Raw genomic sequence first — 27,029 nt, 5'->3', positions numbered from 1 at the left:
CTTTACAAACAGGCTCTGAGCTCTACTCCTGTCCTCTTTATCATTTCTCTGTCCTCCTCCTCAGGCTCATCCTTCACTACCTGCTCTTACTGAGGAGACGATCAGACTGTCACTGTTGTCGTCTGCATCCCATTCCCATCATGAGAACACGGATACAGAGGAATAATGAGGATGAAGTAATATTTGATGAATTACTTTTGGTTGCCCCTTTTTTATGTTACCAATGTTGGTAATACAATTGCAGTAGGATTACGTTGGCAAGTTAAACGTCTTATCAGCTAAATATACGATTCTACTCTGAAAGCAATTGTATTCTTATTTTATTTTGGAAAGATATTCCTCCTCTTTTGGGAAGTTAGTTGACAGTATAGAGACGATTGAAATTGACGGGGAAGAGAGAAATCTAATAGTGACAAAAATGCAACAATAATCCCAGGACCGACGCAAACTGAGGGCATCACAGTTTATGGTCAGCTTCCTAACAAGGCCCATCATCAGCACCGTTTATTTCTTCAAGACAGTTTTGTGTGTACCCAAAGATAATATCATTTTGATCCCTAGTATAAGAAAATACTAGGGAAATGTTTACTCAGAATCCACACGTGCCCCTGCTAACATCTCAGTAAATGAGCTAGTAGATCATTTTAATTCAAAAATTAAAAATGTTATAGATGCCATTGCTCCAGCTAAGGTAAAGGAAGTGTCTGGCAAGAAAATATCTCCATGGAGAAAGGCCATGACCGTGAAAACAGAAAAAAGAGAATGTCGAAAAGCTGAATGCAGGTGGCGAAAAACAAATCTCCAGGTTCACGTTGAAATCTATAAAGAGAGACTTGGCCTTTATAATTTGGAATTGAAAAACGCACGACAATCGTTCTTCTCTGACATCATTACCAAAAACAAAAACAACGCACGTGCCTTGTTTGCTACCGTCGACAGACTAACAGTGTCAGTAGCCTCTGAATTTCTATCCACCAGACCGTGCAATGACTTTGCCTCCTTCTTCACTGACAACATTCATAAAATCAGACAAGCAGTCAGTGCCTCTGCATCAGGAACAGCAAATGTGTTGTCTCTGTGTCCACCTAATATCAATTCAAACACCATGACACAATTCCATCAGATTAATGATACAAACCTAGAGGACATTATACAACTTCTGAAGTCCTCCTCCTGCTGCCTTGATATTATTCCAACAGGATTTTTCAAAGATGTTTTGCCTTGCATGGCCTCAGATCTACTTCATATAGTAAACAAATCTCTTCACTCAGGTATTTTTCCACAGGCCCTGAAAACTGCAGTCATTAAACCGCTCTTAAAAAAGAATAATCTAGATGCTTCAGTAATGAACAATTACAGGCCCATATCAAACCTCCCATTTCTAGGTAAAATCATTGAAAAAGTTGTTTTTCAACGGTTGAGTAATTTATTGCATTTAAATAACTGTTTGGATGTGTTCCAGTCAGGCTTTCGTCCAAACCACAGCCCTGAGACTGCTCTTGTAAAGGTCTTCAATGACATCCACTTAAACACAGACAGTGGCAGAACTTCAGTGTTAGTATTATTAGATCTCAGTGCTGCGTTTGACACCGTTGACCACAACATTCTAAATTGGTTTGAATCCTACTTAAAGGACAGAAACAACTTTGTTTCTATAGGTAAATACACATCTGAGTTGACAAATATGACATGTGGGGTACCTCAAGGCTCCATCTTGGGGCCTCTTCTCTTTAACGTCTACATGCTACCACTGGCTCAGATAATGAAGAACAACAAAATAAGTTACCATAGCTATGCAGATGACACGCACATGTACGTAAACATTTCACCAGGAGACTATGCTCCAATTCAAACACTGAGTAAGTGCATTGAACAAATCAATGACTGGATGTGAACTTTCTCCAATTAAACAAAGATAAAACTGAGGTAATGGTTTTTGGAGCCAAGGCAGAACGTTTAAAAGTTAGTGCTGAGCTTCAGTCTGCAATGTTCAAAACAACAGATAAAGCCAGAAATCTAGGTGTAGTCATGGACTCTGACCTGAGTTTCAACAGTCACATTAAAACAGTGACTAAATAAGCCTACTATCACCTAAAGAACATATCTAGAATTAAAAGACTAATGTCACAGCAGGATTTGGAAAAACTTGTCCATGCTTTTATCTTCAGTAGAGTCACTCGATTACTGCAATGGTGTCTTCACAGGTCTCACTAAAAAATCTATTAGAAAGCTGCAGCTGATTCAGAACGCCGCTGCTCGAGTCCTCACTAACACTAAGAAAGTGGATCACATCACTCCTGTTCTGAAGTCTTTACACTGGCTTCCTGTGTGTCAAAGAATAGATTTCAAAATACTGCTGCTGGTTTATAAAGCTTTGAATGGTTTAGGCCCAAAATACATTTCTGACCTACTGCTAAATTATGAACCATCCAGATCTCTCAGGTCTTCAGGGACTGGTCAGCTTTCTGTCCCCAGAGTCAGAACTAAACATGGTAAAGCAGCGTTCAGTTATTATGTTCCAAATATCTGGAACAAACTCCCAGAAACCTGCAGGTCCGCTGCAACTCTGACTACTTTTAAATCCAGGCTGAAGACTTTTCTTTTTGTCGCTGCTTTTAATTGAACTATTCATATCTTAGACTGCACTGTAACTTTTATCCATGTATTTTTTCTGTTAATGTTTATTTTATTAGCTTTTCTTTTTAATGACTATTTTAAATGCCATTTTCTTAATGTCTTTCATATTTTGTAAAGCACTTTGAATTGCCTTGTGTTGAAAAGTGCTATATAAATAAACTTGACTTGCCTTGCCTTGCCTAAGTTGGGTCAAAATGATAAGTAGTTTCGTGGACAAAAGCAGATTCTAGAGCCCCTGTTTGAAGACTCACAAATCAAATACTCTGTTTCTTATTCATCAAAAAAAGTGACATGACTTATTCAATCATTCCTTCTCTCATGAAGAAAATAATTAATTTATAAATAGGCAAATATTTTCATTGGACACAAGCTGTCTCCTAAAATGGGTACAGTATGTGTAGCATTTGTCAAAGACAAAGATTTGTTTTAAGTGATTGTGCTGTTACTCTATTTGTTTAACCAATAGCAGTGTTGGACCAATAATAGTCACTATATCATGACCAAATATAAAAATTGTAAAATGTTGTTAAGCAGTATAATCTGATTTACTATTTACTTCTTGCTCACTGACCTTTGACCCAGCCTGAACTTGGTGTGAGCTTCTTGCTGTTGTTTGCAGCTCCAGGCGAGGGTCAAAGGTCACAGCGTGCTCACAGTTGCAGCCTCCTAACAAGCTACTGTCTACCTATCCGTTATGTCCACGTGATCCCAGAGCACCTATAGCATGTATCGCACCAACTACACTATCATTCATAACATAACCAAAATAAAAAAGTGGATAAACATAAATTATGCCAAGCTGACTTCCAATGAAGTTTGGAGCGGTCCAAATCAGCGGGCAAATAGATCAATACTTTTTCCCTTTTAAAATGTTTTAATTTGCATTTTGCTTTGAATGAAGTCCACGCTTGATCCTTATGTTTCATCAACTAACAAAGCTGGCATTATTGTTGAAAACCTCCTTGGCAGTTTGCGATGCCCTTCACAGGTTTTTTTATTTTATTATTAACGCACGCCCTCCCAGGTCATAAAGGTTGAAATCCCTTCAGCTATCAACAGCCAGCTGGGACTCAGCTGGCTGTTGATAGCCTGCAAACAGCAGATCACCCATTAAAACCAGTACCATGAGTTATTCTGCCTCCCATCAGCAACCATCGTGGCACACAACTGCTGGCCACAACAACAGCAGCATGCTAATTTCCTGTGAAACCAGCATATCCCATCACCACAACTCCTGTAATCCCTGCAGGGGAGAAAAAGGGATGGATGGATTCCTGAGTATCTGATTGAGCAACAAACAAATGAATTATTGATACGTAGCTTCTCCATACCAATGAATACACTACACAGATGCACAAAAACCAACTGTGTTACAGCCCATGCAGTTAAAGGTCTCTCAGGCTAAACTAATCCTCCAGGAAATGTAATACGTGATTCAATTAGGAGCAGCATATAGTGCCAGCTACCTCCTGTGTATGACATGGTACTCTGTGTATGTGTGTGTGTGTCCCACCCACATCTCTTTGCGATCGTTGAGCATGAAGAGGCCAAAATGCTAGCGTGAAAACCCAAGAGATAAACTACACAGTCAAATGTAAATAAATGCTAGAATATGTCTCCGAAGGAAAAATACTGACTCAAAAAACTGGATTTCTGTATTTTAAAATACAACCTCAAAATTGATAGAATAGCGAACAATAGCCTTACAGCAGTCTCTGGCTTATGCTCTTTATTTGCTTTTCCATTATTCATTGTCTTGTTTTCATGAACTCCCCGTTGTTTTTCATGCTCACAGCATTAGGATAATGCCACTGTCTTTCAAGTGCGTTTCTAAGGGTCATCTCTTGCTTCAGACCCTGAAGTCTAAACAAACAAACAGAAGTGAAGAAACCTGCTCTTACTCATATAAGGGGTAAACGTTCTCCCTGATATAAATTGCTCAGGATTTCAACGTGTTTAATGTAAAGATGGACATTAATAGTGTTTCAATAAGCCACTTCCTCAGTCACTAAGTCAAATTCCTTGTGTAAAGCTTTAAAATGGTATATTTGCCTCAAATTGTAGGAAAGTATATGAATATTTTGTAAATTATTAAAAGGGACACATATGGAACATTGCGGAGTTCTATAACATACTAAACATATACAATATAAAGTCAAACAAGTTGAAAATATCAATTATAGTCCTTAGAGGAAGCTTGTTAAAAATTACAGTCATTGGCAAATAATTGCTTTGTATTTTAAAAACGCATGTAGTGAAATACAGCCCGTCTCATGGTCCAGTGGGGGAAGAGATGCAGGACAGAGGACTCTTTAATGCTCCATCTCTCTTTCACGTCCCCTGAATCCCTAACGGCCCATCCACACAGCAGCGTGCGCTGATGCTTGCCGGCGGGCGTGTCTGAAACTCGACCAACAACCAATCACATGAATCTCCCGCCCCTGACACACAAGCAGCGGTTTGATTGGCTAGAGCTTGTACTGGCATATGATTCGATTGGCTGACGCTTCTGCCGAGGCGTCAAAAGTTGAACATTGCTCAACTTTTGCAGCGAGCCACGCCAGCTACGCTCCACGTCGCTTCCCACGATGCATTTCGGCTAAAAGTTACGTCACCCCATTCAAAGTGAATGGTGAAGCGTCAACGCACGCCGCTGTGTGGACGGGCCGTAAGTCTCATGAAACTCTCGATGAAAAAAACACACGCAAGCACAGAGCACTGTATAATATACAGAATGTGGAATAATGAGTGTGTATGCGCTTCATTTCTGAGTTATGATTGATGTCTCTCTTCCAAAATGAGTCGACAAATGGGGAAAAGAGAGGGAACACACGACGAAGAAGGGATACAAAAACAGCCACTTAAAAAGGTTTAAACCATTTAACCAAATAACCAAAGTCACGCTCAGACCGCCTCTTCTGTCCTGTGTCCTCATTGGCAGGATCATGGTATGCACAGTTTTCAACATTATACATATGTCATACTTACATACAGTAAGTGTAATGACACAGCATGTAAAAACAACTGGTTTGTATACTCTCTCTATACATACATTTAAAAGTTTTAAAACACCATCCATAATAGTAGTCTTATAAGGTTTTTTTTTATTTCATTTTAGTATAATTACTATTTTAAAGCCGTTTGTCTGTTATGTTGCTTTTATTGTTAAGAATCATACTTTGTACTAGTATACACTTTTATCCATAACTGTGAAGCTCTTTGGAACTGCCGTTTTTGGAAAGTGGTATACAAATAAAGTTTACTATTATTATTACAGCCCGGCTGTAAATATGTATTTGTACTATGCACAAATCTAGAATTTACTTTTTTGATTCAATGTTCATTCAATGAAATGTCAAAAAACTATGAAAAACTGTCCTATCGATTCCAAATTCAACTAAATCTACAAAAGAAAATAGAGGAACCAGACAACAATGAATCTTCTTTTTAAATTATTTTAATTGAATTTTCTTATTGGTCAAGTGGTTGGTTTTTATGTCTTTATTCAGGCTGAAGTGAAGCTGGAAGTCTGGTTCGATTTATTACTTTTGTTGTTGTCAAATCTGACAAAATAGCCTAGTCCTAAATCCATAATATACACCAATAATAAGCATGAATTGAGCTTTTTCACATGAAAGAGTGACAAAAACATGTACATGAAATTGTTATGTGCACGCTGAAAAGTCCCTGATTTTTGAGTGTGAGGTGGATGCACAAAGGAGCTAATCACGCTGCACAACTTTGAAGAAAATTACAGAGAGAGCTTCAAAAGGATCTTATAAAACTTACAAACAACATCAAAAGTATTTTTTTTTAAACGCTCTTTTAGAGAAGTTAAAATGGCAGATTGATTCTTAAGTGGCAGGTTAGTTGAACAATGAATAACTTCCTGTTTTTATAAAATGGCAAACTAGGGTCAATTCTGGTCAACCGAAAATCCCTATACTGTTACGAAAATTATTTAGTATATTCCATTTTAGTGAATGGATTCAGGACACAGCATCTGTATTGTGAGTCAGTGTTCACTGGCCATGATTTTTAATTTTTAGTTGGAGTAGATGTGCAGAGTTTAATGTAGGCCTACTTTAATTTCTCTTTGGCTATCATTTCCTGGTCCAGATGGGATGAGGGTTTTTCTGAGGATTCACATACAGCTCCTCTCTGATAATCCCTTCATCATCATCAGCATCACACTTATGTCTGACATCCATCCATCCTCCTACCTACTCTTTTGTCTCCATAACTGCATTTTGTTAAGAGTCACATTCGTCACAAACTATACGGATACATTTACAGTTGCCTAGAAAAATCAGTGGCTCACTGACTGACTGTGATAGTGAGTTAACCCTGATTGGCCGGCCTGTCTGTCTGTAATCAGAGTGGATGAGGGGGGGTAGGCATCAGACCGGCCGGATGAGTCCCTCATTATTTTCCTCAATACTTTCTCCTGCTCTCATCGCCCACATCAATTTATAATACCGCTCTCTCATTGCGTCTCCTCTCCCACTTTCCCAAGCCTTCTGTTCATCAAATCCCCATCCTAGACTTATCCATTCCCTATTTTTCATTTCCATGTTCTCTCTGTCTCTCTCTCTCCTGTCTCTCCGTTCTCTCTCTCCCTTGGATATTTAGTTTGATTTATTGCCTCTTGTTGGAAAGGTTGGCGTTTTAATAACTCAGCTCCTCCTCACCCGAAGGCAGAGAGAGAGAGAGAGAGAGAACGTGCGAGAAGAAGAACTTTAGTAAGCACAAAATAAACGTGCGGACAGACAGCGAGGTTTTTCTAGTGCTTTTCTTTTATCTCCCCAGCACTCTCCTACTCTTTCATGTCTTCCGGTTCCTCTCACCGTTCACTCCCGGCTGAGGATATAAAAGCTAAACGTGCAACCGAAATGGATGTCAATTTGAGCTCCTCTCTGATCTGTGGAGAGAAAAATACACGTGCACACCTAACAGCTGTAATGGACTAGGGATGTGAAAACTGACAAGCACATAAAAGATGGACCATCTGTTTTGAGGTGGAGGAAAGCATGGGACAAAAAACAACAAAACCTAAATACTCTGATGAAAGAGGGACAGCACTCGGCAGAGACTGGCAGTGATAATAAGAAATAAGTAGAGTTAGAGGTGTGAAATTAACAAAGAGAGACAAGGCTGGAGAAGTATGTTCCTCAGCTAATGGGACAGTGGAGGATGAGAAAGTCAGAGAGAGACAGACTGGGAGATTTCTACCACCAAACAGGGCCTTTATTTAGATGGCGATTATTCACACTGGTCATTAGAGAACCATATCACTTTCCCTCATTTACTGAAAGACAGCGAGGAAGGGTGGGGCGAGGGGAGAATGAGAGGGCAAGTCATTAGAAGATATCACTTTCACCCGTCTTGTGAGGAGGGGAACAACGCCACAGATACAGTCTGAGAGACAATATCCTGGAGCAATAACACAATAACTGGCAATTAATAATTCAAGTCACAAACGAGCAGCCGCAGTATTGACACGAAGGAGTTACACACCCTGTTAACAGAAACTTGTTCATTTAGTTTTCTATGTCTGCGTTGAAGGTAAATCTATCTGATTGGCGTAATTATGTAGTCTTAGCTAGCTATAGGCAGAGCATATTGTTTGTTCTTTAACAGCATATCTCTTCCGAAGCAATTAAGTTAAAGTATATGCAGAGTTAATTACAGAGCATGAAGTAGGATTATTGGAAAACATGCACGCAGTCCTCATTTAATTAAATAGACATTTATCGTAAATCTGTCAAATATTGTGATGTAAGACTGGCAAAAAATAGGCCTTTTTATAAATACACAGATCCAACACACACACAAGGTATTTTCTCACACACACACACACACACACACACACACACACACACACACACACACACACACACACACACACACACACACACACACACACACACACACACACACATATCACACACACACATCACACATCACACACACATCACACACACACACACACACACACACACACACACACACACACACACACACACACACACACACACACACACACAGCTCTAGTGTCTGATTCCGCAGTAATAACTCACAGAAAAAATCGTTGATGGGGAAAAAGTCATTGACAAGAGGAAAAAAAGAAATCTGCATTTTCATCTTCAGCCCATAATTCTAGAAGTGGTCCGGCCTTTTTGAATGTTTCCTCAGGGAACAATTAACTTGCTTTTAGTTCCTACCACATAAGCATGTCTGCCAAATCCCCATCAGATCGCTACCCACAAAAACACCCACCGACAGTCGAGAGACTGCAGCAAAGGCACACACTGGAAAAAACACTCATATGAAGAAAGCTACACGCACTGCAACAGCAATAAATTAATCAACATATAGAGAGGTTAAAAAAGAAAAAAACAACAGCTGTTTTCCCTACTTTAATCCACTTTAATGTAGATATCATAGGTAGATATGCAGTACTATTACTTTACATTGAAAGTTGGCACCGTCACATCTTGACTTTTCTATATCTCAAGATGAGATGTCTGTCTAAGTACATGGCTCGGTGTCCTCTTTAAAGGTTCAAACCTCGATGTGCTGTAATGGGACAGTCACTTCATCTTCTACCTTGCCCCGCTGCCTCCTCTGTCTGTATTTAAATGGAAATCTCTTTCTTGGCACCTAGAAGAATTGTTTCTTTATAGACACCCGAGCATCATTTAAGAAGTTGTAAGTCACAAAAGTGGAGTGTCTTGGCAGTATATAGATCAAGACATAACCTTCACTGCATTTTTGGCAGAGTGTCAAACTGCATGCGCAAAACTGCCACAGCCTCGTTCATCTCAAAGTTAATTTTACTACAGAGGTTCACTCGTCCATCTGGGATGGAGAGGAGGAGCGGAGGGAGATGCAGTTCAGTAGCGGACAGAGAGGGAGAGGATGACTGCTGGCACGCAGAGAGGACAGAGAGAAAGTGGACAGAGAGCAGAGAGAGACCACAGAGAGGGGCTGAGTGAATAGAGGGAACAAAAGGACCGATGAATACGCAGAGAGGAACGCGTGTCCTCTTCCTGTTTCCATCTGACTCTACTAATCGGGGGGGGGGGCAGGAGAGAAGGAGGAACACTTTGGAAACAGAGTGAGGATGAGAGAACCACAGACTGGGGATAATGTGATACTAGTTCAGTTATCTTTTTACTTGTTTCATTACCTTACATTGAGGAATATACATTGTTCTTCTTTGGTTGCAGTAAGATGAATGGTTTTTGCAGGGTGCTTGTGCAAAACAAGCACCCTGCAAAAACCATTCATCTTACGGTCCTTATAATATACATTTTCGCTAAATTGAGTCATTGTACATATTTATAAAATACATTTTTACATGTCACATTGGGAGAAGCACAGGTGTAAATAATTATAACATAACAATGGCTGAACTCAATAACCTGGAATTGTTTATGCTGACTCAGTGTCATTGTTAAGGCTATAGTAACACATGTGCTTTATATGACAGGTTAAATGTCTGTTATACAGCCTCTGTTTTTAATAGAAATACATAAACCCATCCTGTATATTTAGTGAATCTATCAAAAGCAGTCTTCCACCATCCTCTGCACGGCTATGAATTCCTGCAGTATAATTTAAACCAATTCTAGAAAACTTTAGATAAATATCACTGTGACCTAACATCACTGAGCCATATTGCCAACTTTAGACCCATTCTCTACTTGTACTGTTCCTTTTATTATTGATCATCTCTTAAGTGTCACTTGTGGCCATGAAACATTCTCTCTAGCAGAAGTTACATTGTTCACAATAAGTAGCTTATCTGATCAAACAATAAGCTAACGACAGAAATGATGCAAAGGATGCAAAGCCTTTGTTTCAGTCAGTACCATATAGGGCTGCACGATTTGGGGAAATAATCTAATTGCGATTTTTCTGACAGATATTGCGATTGTGATTCGATTTGCGATATTTGTTTTTAAGCGACCCAACGGAAGTTTATTGTAAAATGCGACCATATCTCCGGCTAGGAAGGTCGTATCAACGTGCTCCCGTCTCTAGCACCCCCGCAGCCCGAACTACGAGTGAAAGAACTAAACTTACATGAAACTTCCGTTGGGTTGCTTTAAAGTCAAGCTTCAGTTTCAGATTCACCCTGTAATAGATGTAACACATGTGATGGAGCATTACTAACCTGACTCAGATGGTTTGTTTCACCAGACCATCTAGGAAAGCTCCATTGGAAGCCATTTGGAAAAGTATTTAAAAAATACTTGGATCAATCTGTCTATCACCTACTATCATGGGTCACTTCTGATTGGTTAACAATGACTGGTAGATGTGGAGCACAGCACTTCTGATTGGTGTGGATGTCTGACACACATGAAGAACAAAACTAAAAAAGATTTAAAAAAAAAAAAAAAAAAAAATCGCAGGCTTTGCGATTTGATAATTGCATCATTTCAAATCGCTTCGAAATCGAAATCGATATCGATTAATCGTTCAGCCCTAGCACCATATAAGTATTAAAGTTTTAATTCCACATCCATCCAACTAGAGCAGTGCTACTCAAAGTGTGGTCCGCGGACCACTGGTGGTCCGTGAGCGCCCCCTAGTGGTCCGTGAGTATATTGGTACAATTTCACATTTGAAATAAATTAATTTATTTGTTTTCCGTACTCTCGCGGGAATATCTCCGCAATGGAGCGGGCTTAAGTTTAACTTTTTATTGCATGATATAGCCCAGATAAACACCTTCATTACACGTGTGGCCACTTGTTTGTACGATTTTCAGGCGATTTGTAAAAAACTATGTGTTTTTGGATATTTGTGGAGTTAGGTGGTCCGCGAGTGTTTTGTTATTGGTTAAGTGGTCCTTGGTATGAAAAAGTTTGAGAAACACTGAACTAGAGAGAGGCAGGCGAGAGGGAACATTAAGGAAAACTGGCTTTTTAATAGATGAACAAACAGAAAAGGAAAGAAAAGCCAATGGAGAAAGACAGAAAGGTAGATTGGACACTTTGTCTGTGATGATGAGGGGAAAGAACAGACACAATCGTATTGCTCATCTCAGTATTGTATTCAGTAAGGGGCACTTACATAGTCAATAAACATGGATCGCACATATAAGAGACCTTTCCTTCCTTATCTGCTTACATGACGCTCACTGTGCCGACAAAAACCCTGAATTGCATTGAAAATCTGTCCGACATACCAAACTCATCTTTTCTTTAAAGATTGCAACTATTAGTCACCAAAGAAGTTAAAGTGGCTCCTCAGACAACAAAAGAGTGAAATTAAATAAAGGAAAAAACACAGATGACTATCAATTCACAGTGTGGGTGATGTGAAAAAGTCAACAGAGAAAAAAAAGTGGTGCTGAGGAGGAAAGAGAGGAAAATAGGTAGAGGCTCTTTGTGGGAAGTAAGCAATTGTGGCGACAAGCATTCAATAAACATGTCTCTATAGTAACCAAGATGTAATTTGCTTGGTGAGAAAAGGAGAAAGATGGAGATTGAGGGGGAGTGATGGAGAGAGGGGAATAGAAAAGCATTTACCATCACTGCTTGAGTCCGGAGCTGTAATTACGGAACTGAGACGCAGCGAGAGAAGGGGAGGAAAAGAGCGAGGTACACACAAGAAAAGAGATGCACACAATGTACTTTCACAAAAAGGAGAAGGTTAGAATGAAAATACACACAAAGTGGTGACCGCATAAAATTGGCACGGTTGCAAATACATGTAGTAGGCGTTGCAGAGAAAAAGCAGGGGGGGGGGAGCACACAATGAAATAAAAAGAAAATAAAAAGTTATGAAAAGGCTTCTTTTGTAAGGGAGTGTGTGTGGGAAGTGAGGTTAAAAAAAACATAATCAAACCATGGCTGATCATTAAGCCAGATAAAAATAAGTCAATAGCTCTCTGATTAAGTGGAGACAAGAATGAAGTTAGGTCGCTAGGACAACACAAATAAAATCATGGATGGGAAGAGAAGAAGTCGAAGTACAAGTGAGGACGGAGAATAGTGACAGGCGAACCAAGATATCTTATGGCGAGTCGTAGTTCTCGAAAGATGAGTGATAGACAGTGTTTCAGTGTATGAAACATTCAAGCATATGGCCGATCAAAAATAGTAGGCGACCAAAAATAGCGGGATTACAGAGGAGACGAAGAATGGGGCCAGTGCCGCTCTGTGTGTGAAAGAAAGAGAGACAGAGTGATATAGGGAGAGGAGTGTGTTCATGCTGTGTTTCAGGAAAAGCAAGTGTGTTTGTATAGGGTAGTTGATTACAGCTCTGCTGAGTGGCTTGGTGTTGGCTTGTATATGTGGAGATAACAGGATTAAGGGGCTACTGACACTACTGTACAAGAGAGAGGGAGAAATGTGAAGTGTGAAGAGAAGGAGAGAGAAGGAACAGCAGGAGAAGGAAAAAACATGAAGAGAGATTTCTGAAAATTACTTTGACATTTATTAATAATACTTTTATGGAAAATCATTCACATAAATGGGTGACAAACTTGAATAAATGAGCCACTTAATACACATTTCCTTACAAGGCACTTAATTGAATAAGTCAGTGAAGTAAAACAATGATATGAATCATACGTTATGGCCCTTAGAGTTGAACATGAATGGGGAATTTTTGGAAAGATATGTGAAACCGTTTTCCCTATCCTCATGACATCAGGAATTATTATTTGGAAGAATCTTCAAGTGATTGAAGCCCTTCTGGAGGCTTCTCTGATCCCAACACCTCACTAAGATACTTTTATCTGTTTTGTATTTTTGAAAAAAGCTGACCACTTCTTAAGCCTCTTACCTCAGATCAGATTTAAAGGTGGGGTAGGTAAGTTTCAGAAACCGGCTCGAGATACACTTTTTGTTATATTCCATGGAATGCTGTTCCATCCTGATAGCAATGAATATCTTAAGTGCGTTGACAAAAAAATCCATACAAAAATGTCATCTAGAGAAACCGTAATCCTGTAAAAAGTACAACCAATCCGTTTAGCCGGCCAAACGGATTGGATGGCCTACCTGCCTGTCAGCCTTCCATCGGGGCACAAACCTATCTCGTGCCCACAAACCTATCTCGTGCCCTCATTGGTCATGTGCGCGTTCGTGTGTTGGAGGAGGGGCTCTATAAGGAAGTGGCAGATTTTCTCCGGTTGTGTATTTTCAAATTCTAGCGATCTCGAGCCGGTTTCTCAAACTTACCTACCCCACCTTTAAGAAGGAGCCCAGGAAATATAACTATTGAAAATGACAAACTAGTTCACGCATGGAGCAATGACAGTGATATGTATTTACAGAGAACTGCAGAAAATCAATGTAGGCTTTTGTATTGGACTTTAAGTTGTCATATTCCTGAATCTTCTTTAGCCTAGTCCGAGTTGGTTTTAAAAGACCCTGAAAACCTCTTTTCTCATTTAGCTTATTGATGTATGTCATCTTCGACACACACACTTTACACGCCAAATAACAGTTTTTAGTAGGCTATTCTTGCTTCTCTGAATGGTAAACTCATGACACCTTAACATGTTTTCTTCCATACATAATACACTTCCACTGAATCTTACATGAATGGGAGAGTATAGGACACACACTGTGAGATAACAGAACATTTTTGCTGAGATAAACTGTGCCAGGAGATGTGGGGAAAAACATTTTGACCAGTAATGAGAAGATCAATGAGAGGGAAGATTAGGACGAATGATGGATAGAGATTGAAGAAAGATTTTTTGGAAAGAGTGCTCAAAATGATGAATAGCAGACACAGGATGTGCAGGGTGTGAAACAAATATTTTAGGAGGAGAGGAGGAAGGGAAAGGTTTGAGGACGAATAGAAGTTTAAGGTGCTGATATTTATTTTTCTGCCTGTTTAGTTAAAACGGCTATTAGTATGTGCGAAATTCAACAGCTTTGCAATCAAAGCGGCTATTAATTTAGTGCCTCATACTGTAGATTTCAATTGGTGCTCCCATGAGGTAAATGAGGCCACTTTTCTCTCCAATGTAATCTGAGTCATGGGGGGGGGGAACTGGTCAATTTATAGTCTGAGACACAAGAGTTAGCTGCAGGGCCACATACTTAAACTGTTCTGATTCTGAAGTCAATTCCAAATTGAAAGTCTGAAAGTTTTCCAAATAGAAAGACGGAAAATTAAATGAATTTTCACAAAGCATTATTAACCTCTGGCACTCTTACAAAATGTGTTAGGTTTTGTCTGGTCCAATAGATCAATCAAAACGAGAGAGAGAGACCCCAGCAGAGAGAGTTTCTCCTCTGTGGTCTGCTTTACTGAGCGCTATCACTAGGGACAAATTAGCCACACAGGAGCACTGAGGCATCATGGGAAATTAATGATCAGGACCTCCAGGAAGTGAGCTAATGAGTCCTAGTGCCACACACACTTGTACACTATCAGCCAGACACACATATACACAGGATAAAAGATGGAGAAAGCAAGAGAAGGAGGGGGAACCTGCAGAAAGGAAATAGCCAAATGTGCAATTACAGCAGCAAATAACACAAATGTATCAATGTATCTTTGACTGGGTGAGTGATAGGGCTGGAACAATAGTAATCTCACACACACACACACACACACACATACACACACACACACACACACACACACACACACACACACACTTAAGAGAATCAGATAATTAGAGGGGACCACCAGTGGCTTTTGCCCATGGAGGCGTAGTGATTACTGTCACTACACCCTCCCCTGGGGCGTCTGACAACAACCAGTGAATTAATATCAACACACAGGCACAAACAGGGGCACACATACACCTCAAGCAGCCAAGTGTAGCTAAACCAAATGAGGGGTGGTGTGGCGCCCCACGATTTGATTGTTATGTGTTGGGTACCTGAACGCATCATTTTACCAGGTAACGTTGCCCTACTATGAGCTATAGCTACGGAGGCTAAAGCTGGAAGGAAATGTGTTATACAATGAGGTAGGAAGTTTGCTAGTTGAATTCTGTAAAAGGCACATCTGTACTGGAGTAGCCTACCTATAGGTAAACAGTAAACACCCTGCATCAGCTGCCCTAGGACTGTGTGTGTTTGAGCATAATGAAAGACGTTTAAATAATAAATAAATTGAGCATCTAGCTCCAGGTGAGTCATGTCAGGGGGGAGAAAATAGGGGGGTTCAAGGCTTCCCTGACAAACTGGAACAGTGACAGTCTGTCTCCCCACACCAGTCGGCGCACCTCTCCAGGATTTAACCCGGCACGGCGCACTACAGTATCACACATCACCACACCCTTGCCTGGTGATTGGCCTAAAGTTTCCCGGGTCCCGCCCTCAGCTCAGCGGACCCTCCCTTCGTCGCTCTCAGCCTGTTGCTGCCAAATCAACTGGCATTTTCAATTGATATCCTGAGCCAGGACTTTGTACCCGAAATCCTGACTTTTAAACCCAGGTTTATTGTCTTTAATTAATTTCCAAGACTGAGCTCAAGAGTTCCTTTTACGGTCATGCGGACAACGGAGAAACTCTCAGGAAATGCTCCCTGTTGAAACCCTCACCTCCCACTCTGCAGCCTGTGATTTAACCTGCTATTTTTTAGAAGGACTTTAATCACTTTAGCCTACCTTCATGCATCATGCGAGACTGCAGCAGCACATGACGTAGAAGTTTGTTCACGAGTTGGTGAATCTGCTGGGGGAAAAACTGCTCAGCCAGCTCCTCTGTCGGGGTCTCCTCACCTGATCCGCACGCCACTCCAAGCCGCCGGTGCGCAGCTCTTTCCGGGGGGCCCGAGGCGGCCAGAATGGGGACACCGGGGGATCTGCCTGCTTGGAAAGTGACGATTTTCCTCTTTAATTTAATCTCAGCTGTTGTGGCCAAGAGACACATCGTTTATTGGAATTCAACAAACACAAGGTGAGAAAACACTGTGTGCTTAATGGTGCTCCTCTCCAGAAATATGTAAAGTGATTTATTTTTAATGAAAGTGGGCCAAATTATGGTTTATGTCGGTGTAAAGTTTCATTTCAACTTTGCACTGAGCATTACTGGCCTAAACTTGCTCTGACACACTCTTGCGCAACTACCACAATAATTCCTACTAAATGAGTCAGACCTCTGTTGTTTTAAGGAATCTTTGCTATGCTGCATCACGTCCCAGAACCTAAACACATCACTAACTCAAAAGCCATCAGACTCGTATTTGTGTCAAAGAAGAAACCTGAGTGGCCTGATCTCACCTTCGCCCTGCAGCTATCTTTATAATAATGACTACACTTTGACCCATTGCTTTCACATGTCAACAGCCTTTTAGTCAGTTATTATTCTACTTATAGATATGCCAGATGTAAGGGTTTCTTCATAAGTGTTTGCTCTAAATAGTGTCATAGCATTCTGAGAACACAGGTGTGTATTAAAGTCTAAAGTCTTGCTGAGCATAAGCGGATATGTAGTTAGATAATGGGAAGGTGTGTGTTTATGAGTAAAGAGTTGATTTGGGGCCATTAGCAAGCCAGAGCGAGGCTCTCCTGCTGATCCAGGTGTTCCAGTCTGTCTAATTGAGGGGTTGAGGTGAGAGACCTGCAGGGCCAGTAGGACTACTGCCCAAAATAACGCACTCCCTCACCTTCTTATTTAAAGACTCTCACTCTCCGTGCGGCCTTACTCCCCTAGCACTCTTTCAGATAAATGACCTTTTTAGCTAATAGCCACTGGCCACAGAGACCACTTTGTTTTGTCTGGTCCTGTCTTGTATTTAACATTTTGTGGATGCAAAAATGTACAGAGATATGACTCTCGGGACGGATCATTTCCCCAAATGCTCCTTTGTCAGATCTACAGGCCTCATCCTGTGCTGGAGTCAGCTGAGGTTGTATCTAGTGTGTCCAGGCGGGTAAAACCCAGTCCTGTAATTGGGATCCAACCAAAATGTGCCGGGGAGGAAGACTGTGAGGATTAGGAAGCACCTTCTTGTTCCCCGGGGATTCAGGGATGAATGGTCACAGTCTGTGGCAGGGCTACACAGTTGGCTACAACACCACACAATCACAATGCCATCAGCATCACGGCGGCAGGTAACCCACTGTGGCAGAGAATCGCTCTCATCAGCAACACCACCCAATCACAAAGCTATCAGCAGAGCCGTGATGTTGCTCCCGGTCCAAAATCCCCTGGGTTTACTGTTTCATGCCTCTCCTCTCCTCTCCTCTCCTCTCCTCTCCTCTCCTCTCCTCTCCTCTCCTCTCCTCTCTTCCCTTTCCTCTCCTCACTCTTCATTACCTCCCTTGTTACATCCCGCTCTCCTTTTCATTTTGTCTCTGCACTCCCCCCTCCTCGTCCTCCCGCCTCTTTGTCTCTCACGGCTCCCTGCTGCCCAGTGATGGATATTGGCGGCGTGATTAGTTGAGCTTCAGTCATTTTCCCAAACCATATTTTCTATTAGCTGCCAGCCAGCTAGCCAGGATGTCCTGAGGCCTGTAAATGTAGCCTGGCGTGTGAAAAGGAGCGCAGGGACAGGAGAGCGATGCTTCTGTTGGCATCAAGATACACTGCAGGATCAACTCATGCTTATGGTACACTGATCACTTCAGATCACACAATAAGATCAAAGATATTCACCTTTTCAATAAAGGAGACAAATCTGAAAATCTCCATATTTGAGAGGCTGAAAACTGTTTCTGCTGTAACTTTTGCTGTCCATTATTTGCAATTATTTCTCTGTCAATATTAATGAATTAAAATACATGTATTTATGTACTATCTTACGCTCATGGTTTTGATTCAGTTTCATTGAGTTTCATCACTTTTGTTGATTGTGTCTTTGCTCTGAAAAAGTGAATGTATGTCGTAGCACACCAAAAACAGATATTTCCTTCATAAATATAATAAAGAACAAATCAGAGCAAAATGTGGTCCTAAAGAAAGAAACACAATTTGAAAGATAGTGTTGGACAGTTTGTAAAAAAAAAGCCACTCTTTACTAACCGTTTACAACCTTTACAAGGTCATATGTCAAAGTTATGTTCCCAAAAATCCATGAATGTAGTATGAAATAGCATACTTCTATATTTTGTAAAGGTATGAGCAGAATAGGGGAAGCACGCTGCCGTTACAGACATTACATTTAAGGCTCGGCTCGTATAACATCACTGTAGCTGGTGAGAAAACAAGCCCTTCTTCATTACGGATGACAGAAGACATTCTCTGGCCACCACCTTTCATTTGACATCTAGATTTATGGTTTTAATGAAGCAGGGGCAGTGAAGTGGAGACTGAAGGGCCGTGTTGCTCTGCTCTTCGCTTTCTAATATGGCTGTAACAAAGGCTCGCTGAAGCTCTTTAACTGGCACACATTTAGCACCCTGCAGATTGAAAAATGGAGCTCTGAAATGAAAGTGATAGACTGATGGGAGGGTCAGCGCTGAACATCGTGGAATCAAGACACCCTTGCCTCTTTCCATTGTGGGACTCGAGTGGTTCGACTGCCCTTTTATGATTTTATGAACCGCCGTTTACGATCGTTCCTTGTTTTATAACAGCGTTTCTCTCAGAGCGATAGTTCCTTATAAGAGGAGACATTATTTTGTTACTTCCTGGAGCAGTTAAAGGTTAGTAACATATTATAACGGCTGTGCTCTTAGCTTGAGTGTGCTGACAGTATACCTCGGCTCTCCCATGAGTAGCAGGCTCAGACTAGTTTATTGGTATATTCAGCCCCCTCCTCTGTTCCATGGTGTGCTTTAAAACTTGGGCCAAATAAGTTGACCAGCCTCTTTGCTGACACTGGCTGCTTCGTGTGCGGCATTCATCCTCATACATTCACTCAGGATCTGTCAGAAAGTTTACTAGCACCAAAACTTTAGGAATTGAATTGCCTTTTTTTCCACACAAGAGATATGGCTTTTAGGATACTTTTGCCACTCGTTTATGAGCTGCTCGTACATCTGTAATAAGAACAAATGTCACCCAAACTCGAGCCTTAAATCAGCTACTCCATGTCCTCTTGACTTATCCTTGGTCGTGGCACACACCTCTACTATTGCTTTCTCCTTTTACCTGACATGGCAGGAGGCGAACTTGTTGCAACAGTTCTTGTTTCCCGTCACCTCTTGTCTTTCCTTTGCAGAGCCTAGGATTAGCAAGGTGACAATTAGAGATGAGCGTTTCACAAAGGGGATACCACACAACAGAAAAATTATTCAAACCAATTTCTCTTACCTCTATATTTATGTATTTCTCACTGGAACTCACTCTGCAAGTCTGGACACAGAATGGAACGCCAGAGCCCTCTGAAATCTCTCTTACCTCCTCAACTGAGTCTCTCTCCCCTGTCTGGCAAAAGCTCAGGGCGAGCTCCAAGCCAGTGAAGCGTGTTTAAACAACGCGTGAGGAGATGAATATTTGTATTGGTTTTCTGTATCTTTATTGAAAGCAGCCCTCATAAGTCTTCTGTGTAATCTCTGCTCTGTTTATGCATCATTTCCCTGTGTGTGTACTCATGAATGATCTACTTTAAATACCAAAGTAAATCACATTCTGCTCTGCATACCTTCTCACACACACATACACAGTCACAGTCACACACACATGTAACGCCACACTTTCCATGTACAGTAAAGTGAAAGCATACAGTGTTTGTACTTGTGTCTTGTCAGAGGAGATGATTGCACTTCTAGACTGATTTCTTTCTGTGTGTGTGTGTGTGTGTGTGTGTGTGTGTGTGTGTGTGTGTGTGTGTGTGTGTGTGTGTGTGTGTGTGTGTGTGTGTGTGTGTGTGTGTGTGTGTGTGTGTGTGTGTGTGTGTGTGTGTGTGTGTGTGTGTGTGTGTGTGTGTGTGTGTGTGTGTGTGTGTGTGTGTGTGTGTGTGTGTGTGTGTGTGTGTGTGTGTGTGTGTGTGTGTGTGTGTGTGTGTGTGTGTGTGTGGATGTATGTATTTATCGTACTTCCTGCTATCTCTCCTCACTGTGTCTGTCTCTCTGCTAATCTCTGTCTTCCCCTGGTAAATGATTAACATGGAGAACCTGGCTGAACTATAATCAACAAACCCACAGTGAGGTAATTACCACCTTATTCCCTGTCCTGCTAACAAAGCAATCTCTCCCCCCCCCCCTCTCTCTCGCTCTCCATGTCTCTGTCTTTCCCTCTTCATCTGTCATCGAACTTTATCAATCCTCCTTTTCTGTGTCACTGCCTATTGTCTAGCTCACTGCGGCGCTGCGGTCTGTGTAGATCAGAGGTGTGTTTGTGATAGTGTACCTTATCTGTCTCTGTATATGTGCTTTGACTGTTTGTTTGTGGTATTGAGTGTATTATCTGGAGGAAAACTATGGATGAGTAGACTTTGTGTACTTGCGCTTCTTCTTCTCTGTCTGAAAACAATGAGAGGCAGTGATTCTTAGGGCCAATGTTGTCGGGTGAAGTTGTATTTAGCGGAACAATAGTAATGTGTGGTGTGTGTGTTTATGTGTGTGTTTTGATTTTGGAACTAACCTGCCGGTTTGTGTAAAAAAGAGAACTCTCTGTTCCCTTGAAGTGTGATGATGTCAGTTCTGGAGAAACAAAACCCAGAAATGCACCAGGATGCCCAGCCCTATTAAAACCTTTCATTCATTTGTGATCCTCCACATGATTCATCGTTTTTACAAGTTTTCTGAGAATTTCTCTTTTCCGCTCACAGCACGCAGTGAAAGTGGCTACGACTGTAAAACCTCCTCAGTTCCGGCCAGCGGTGTGCGGCTCTGGGAACATTTACCAACTGCTGTGCTGGCCTCTCGTCTAAATAGGTCATTGTTTTGTTTCCACTCGTTAGCTGATTTAAGGTGTGACTAAAGTGTTCGAAGAAAAAAAGAGCCTTACTGCCTTAAGATACTTCATTTTCCAAAGGTGGGGCACGCAGATACAGTATTGTGCAAATGCGTCATTGGATCTAAAGTGCAACATTACAATAAGCTCCTTTTCTGAAGTGAATTCTTACAGATATATGTGGCTACTAACTATATCTGCGTCAAATCAGCAATCCTCTATTTCCCTTTTTTAGTGTTATATTATACAGAGGAGTAAAAGCAAAATAAAAGTTTCAAAATAAGTTAAATAACCTTTGCCACGCAATTAAAGGCAGAGATGTGTACACAGAGAGATTGAAGCAAACTGTGTTTAAAATGAGGTTTAGTCAGAGGCCTAGCAGTGAGGATGTCTGTATTCAAATGGATCAGATAGTCACAGTGCAGCTTGGAGCCGTTGGAGCAGACATGGTGAACAAGCATGAAAGGATGCTCGCTCTCTCCTCCTGGTCAGGATATTTAGTCAATCAATACCAATTTAACACCAAGATATTATCGCCCGGCTCCTCGCATTATCTCCAGACTGCATATGGACCCATCTCTTTCTCAATTTCTCTCCACCGCGCTGCCCTGTTTCTCTGTGTACACACATCGGTATTAGGTAGTATTAAGCTGTAATAAGTAGTATTGTACGTATGTGTCCAAGTGGCATAGAACAGCTGTGGAATGAAATGAGGTTCAGCGTTGTCTGCCGCCCCGGTTGGCACGGCACAGCCTGGTTTTGGCACAAAATGGCTGCCGTGCAGTATGTGTGTGGAGAGGGTGGTTATGGGGGTTAAGGGCTGCTGGTGAGCACAGAGAGGGAGCACATTCATTCATTCAGGGCACACAATGAGCTGGCATTGTTGTAGGTGTCGGGCCAACTGTGTATTTCTTCCACATACAAAACAGCTATTACATTATGGCGTGAGAATATGTGGCCTCAAAGTGTGGGAAACATTATCAATTTAAGCTTGACCATAATAACACAATCTGCTGGTTGTTTTGCCAATACGGGCATTTTTTCAAATATCACAATGACATGTGCACGCACACACACACACACACACACACACACACACACACACACACACACACACACACACACTCAAGTACATATAACTCACACAATACTCTTCCACTCAGCTCAGAAATCCTGCCAAAAGGCAACCTGGGAATTCTCTGAGAAAGAAATTGAATTAGTATTGACCCAGGCTGAGCAAAAGGCTGCAGCAGGAACCCGGATTATTACACCATACAAGGTGCTCGCTGCCAGGAGGACACTGAGACATGTTTGCCATCAGTCCTCAAATCTTCAACGGTGCTTAAAGACAGTTGCTCCAGAATCTCTTTCTACTGCCTGTGTGTGTTTTCCATAGATGCATTTTCACCGGTACAAGAGATGCTGCAGTTTTCCTTAATTTAAGAATACAGAGAGACATGTGGATATTTAAATTACCCAACAACCCTGATGCACAGTTTCACATTTTATTTATATGAACGTATTTAGAATATTAATCGAGTGTCCCGTTGTGCGATAATTTACACTAGTTTTGTTCACCACATGAGTCCTGTTAAAAGCAGGTAGGAAAGAAAATCAGTTTAAGGCGTAAAACCTGTATCTTTAAAACTGATTTGATCTGACAAGCCACGGATTTGAAGACACAGTGCTAAGGTGTCCTTGTGAGTTTCACACTTGTACAATTTCAGATTGTGATAAATATGAATATATTTTAATATCAGCCTTCAGTGATGCCGGGTATCTGTTTGAACTGTTATTTTTTTCATAATTGTTACAATGTAGAAGAAGAGAATACTTTTTAATTGATGCTTTTTTATGGATTTGACTTTGAAAAAATATTGTAAAATGTCGTGACCTACCTCCATGAAATAAACACGAGTTGGCATTCTGCAATTTATGAACTTTTAAGAAGGATAAAAGCTATTCTGCTTTAAATGAAATCACATCTACTATGACTCCTTGAACGGTAAGAAGCAGAAAATACACTGCAGGAGTTCACGTTTTGCTTATGTAAGTTGTTCTCTTTGACCTGGCAGCTTGTCAGTCTTTATTTATTGATTACCTTTTATTAATTATGTATTCAATCCACCTTTACAGCACATATGTTGCCGTGTCATGTGCTTGCTGCAGTGAGATGGTGAGCCTCCAGAAGCTGTATAAGAATGATAGTAGCGGCCGTCTTCACACAAGACCAAACTTTATGGACTAATAAACCTGCTACAAAGAGCGGCTTCACTAAACTTCTTCTAGACACAACAATGAAACACTTAGATACAAATACTCAAAGGGCGGGAACATGTGTGTTTGTTAAGGAGGTGAGTAACTTTTGTGTATTAAAATGATTCTGCTTATCAGTTACCTCATAAAAAGGAGCTTTGTCAGCACCTTGTTCTAGTTCCTGAAAAACACCATTCATCCTGTGCTTTGTGATTTCCAGAGTCGATGGATCACATGACAAATGTGAACATATTTTGAGTCCGCTCGATTTTTCCATGGTGGAACAAAAGCTAATATTATTTTGCTGTTTGCTTCCCAGAAGTACGGCAGCACAGCCTACTTTCCAGCCCCCAGTGATGTGAAACACACATTCCTCCTCTTTGTTTCCTTTTGGGCTGGCATACACGTACCACACACGCACACACCACATATGAATATACATTCCCTTTCTGCTTCCTTTTCTCGTCAGCCCCCAGAGATTATAAAAACATTAGACCTGCACTGAAGGGAGCGAGGGATGGAGAATGCGTTAAAGCAGAGGATGGTAGAGAAAGAGTCAACAGATTTCAACTCCCAAAACAGCTCAGGATGGCCCCGAGGGAAGGAGGGATGAGGTGAGAGGGAGAGAGGGAAGAAAGGATGTCAGCAGGAATTACTATCACTGTCTAAAGCAGGCGTGAGGAGCAACCCCCTTCTCTTCTCTTCTCCTCCCCTCCCTCCGTCCCAACACACACAGGGGCTGTTTCACACACACTCGCTCTGTGATGCTCTTATACAGGTGTGGTGTAGAGACACACACTACGAGTAGTAGCTGTGTGCGTGTTGACTAAGCATATTGAGTAGTGTATGCATGTTGTAAAATTACAGTAGAGTCCTTTTACCTGAGTTAAACAAAGACGAAGCATGACTGGAATGTGGTATCGTGAGTTTATTCAAACATGCCTGGGCTCAGATTCTTTAAGGCTTACAGTAGATTAGAAGATATGGTTTTTGTTGTGTGTGTGTGTGTGTGTGTGTGTGTGTGTGTGTGTGTGTGTGTGTGTGTGTGTGTGTGTGTGTGTGTGTGTGTGTGTGTGTGTGTGTGTGTGTGTGTGTGTGTGTGTGCGTGTGTGTGTCTGCCAGCCAGCATATTTAGATATGTTATTTTTGTTGCAATAAGCAGCACCACTTGATCTCCGGGTGTGCAGTAATGCTCAGCTTGATCCTCGTCTCCTGGTAATTTCACTGCTATTTTTTCTCTCGGCTTCCTTGTTGTTCTTTTTTCTGCCTTCCTCCTCTTTTTTTCTCAACATTTGTTCGAATCAAATCTTTTAGTCATGAGTTCAAGGAATGTTTTTTTTTTCCAGAATTATTTCTTTGATCAACCTGCACTTGTGCAGCTAGATAAGTGCGGTATGGTGCATACTGTACAGTATTGGTTTGCTTTTGAGTGATGCTAAGGTAGACCTTACCATCTACTACACTGACAGGCTGCTGACACGTTAGTATGCAGAGTGGGGACATAGTGTACAAACAATAAGGGGCTAAGTAAAGATTTCTTTAAGTAAACTGTCATTTTTTATTAATTGCTATGTCACTATCCAAAAATATGTTTTGTTATATTCATCAGAAATGATCAGATGGCTATAATTTACAGTCTGGGAGCATCCTGAGTATTGTTGCTAGTGTTGTTCTGAATGGAAGAGGGGAAATAGCCTTGTCCCAAATCTCCATAGCGGTGGCCTTGTAGCAGGAGAACTCATGAATCTCATTGCTCTCCTATTCAGCTGGAAATTGAGTTCTTGTATGCAGCACGCTTCTCTAAACACTGCTCTCTAAACACTGCTGCGTGTTTATGATTGTGGAATTAATGTGTGCTCACCTAAAATACACTCAGTGACAAATGCCTAGTCATGAAAGTCAGAAAACGCCTTACTCGCTACTTTTTACATTTGAGGAGTTTCACTGATGGATTTCTTTTCAGAACGAAAAAAGTTTAGAGCGGTTTTGTTTAATAAAAGGTAGATACTGAATACGTTGCAGGTTTTACTGTGGTACTTGCTTAGTTTGCAGTGGATTTACAGTGGACTTAGTCTGTTACTATGAAAAAAACCTGCTCACCACACTGCCACACTGTACTCTGTGCGTGTCACTTTTGGGTCATTGTGGTTGATTACTTTAAAGTAGAGACCAGTCCATTTTAATCCCAAATTAATCATTTAATCCCAGTCCAGCGCCCAGCTGTTCACACTATATGTCAGACTGCCGTCTGCACCTCTCCTGTTGACCCTCACTACTTCCTTCCCCTCCTAAATCAACCTCCCCCTTCTTCCCTCTTATTGTGTCTTAAACCCTTCATCAGTGTTGTGGAACTCAACTGGCCTTTCTAAGAAATGCAGTGGCATCCGGCTTTGAGGCAGATAATAGCATCCAATACCAGCCCAAATATTAAAACCAAGAATTCAGTTTCACACGCTGCAAAGCAATGGATAAGCTAATGCTCATGTGCTAAAGTGAATATGCTGTATTAAGTTATAAATAACACATAGTATAGTAGCCTTGAAACCAAATGGGCAGATTTTATTCAAATGTCTCAATAATTCTATTTCCAGCTGATTGGTATTAGACGTCAGTGTGAGTGTCCTGTCTCTGGTGTGCATATGTGTTCGTGTGAGAGGGCGGGGGCGAGTGGCTGGCTGTGCGTGACTAGAACAGGACAAAGCTGGCTGCCTTGAGGGGGAATAGGGGGGACCTTCCATATCCCTGATGCACAGAGCGATACGAATCTTAACGGTTGTGACGGAGAAAGATGGAGAGGGAGGGAGAAGCATGGATCGTCTGCGAGGGGGGGGAAGAGGGGGCCAGTTTAGTCTCCTGGGATTCCAAAGCAGTGACCGTGAAAGTGCTTAGATAAACAGAGAAAAATACAGAGTGGGGAGGGAGGGAGGGAGGGAGGGTGAAGTGGATGAAATGGTGGTGGAAGAAGCAATGGAGGGAGAAGGTGTGACACTCTGACAGAGGGAGGAAATGAGACCTGCTGAAGATGGGGTGGGAGAAAGCAGATGGGAGTGAAAGCAAGTATAGAAGTTTTTAAATAAGTTCTCCATGAGTCAGAGGGACGGGAAGAGCAGGCTGCCACTCTATTTACTCCCCAACTCGTGTGCCTCTCCCATCTCTCTCTCTCCATATTCTCCTTTGCACTCCTTCTCTGTCTTTAAATAATTCAGGCCTCTGTATTAGTAGCTTTCCTTGACATGTCGTGTGTGTGTGTGTGTGTGTGTGTGTGTGTGTGTGTGTGTGTGTGTGTGTGTGTGTGTGTGTGTGTGTGTGTGTGTGTGTGGGTGTGTGTGGGTGTGTGTGTGTGTGTGTGTGTGTGGTGTG

At 41.4% G+C, this 27,029-nt stretch overlaps 2 protein-coding genes across 3 annotated transcripts in view; one reads left to right on the top strand and one right to left on the bottom strand.

Annotated features, from left to right (window-relative positions):
* efna3b (ephrin-A3b) overlaps nt 1-16,327 on the bottom strand; it is an 89,154-nt gene extending 72,827 nt beyond the window's left edge. Inside the window, exon 1 of the mRNA XM_034102960.2 lies at nt 16,238-16,327. The gene's annotated coding sequence lies outside the window, so the exon portion shown is untranslated. The remainder of the gene's footprint in view (nt 1-16,237) is intronic.
* An 83-nt stretch (nt 16,328-16,410) lies between these two features.
* Nucleotides 16,411-27,029, top strand: part of LOC117461186 (ephrin-A4) — a 30,995-nt gene continuing 20,376 nt past the window's right edge. For both annotated transcript variants that reach the window (XM_034102962.2, XM_034102961.2), the window contains exon 1: nt 16,411-16,529. In XM_034102962.2, the coding sequence (XP_033958853.1) occupies nt 16,417-16,529 (113 nt within the window). In that variant the 5' untranslated portion in view covers nt 16,411-16,416. The remainder of the gene's footprint in view (nt 16,530-27,029) is intronic.

The sequence above is a fragment of the Pseudochaenichthys georgianus genome, chromosome 16 (genome assembly GCF_902827115.2).
Source record: "Pseudochaenichthys georgianus chromosome 16, fPseGeo1.2, whole genome shotgun sequence".
Classification (NCBI taxonomy): domain Eukaryota; kingdom Metazoa; phylum Chordata; class Actinopteri; order Perciformes; family Channichthyidae; genus Pseudochaenichthys; species Pseudochaenichthys georgianus.
The sequence above is the reverse complement of the archived record's forward strand: the minus strand, read 5'-3'. Positions and strand labels throughout refer to the sequence as shown.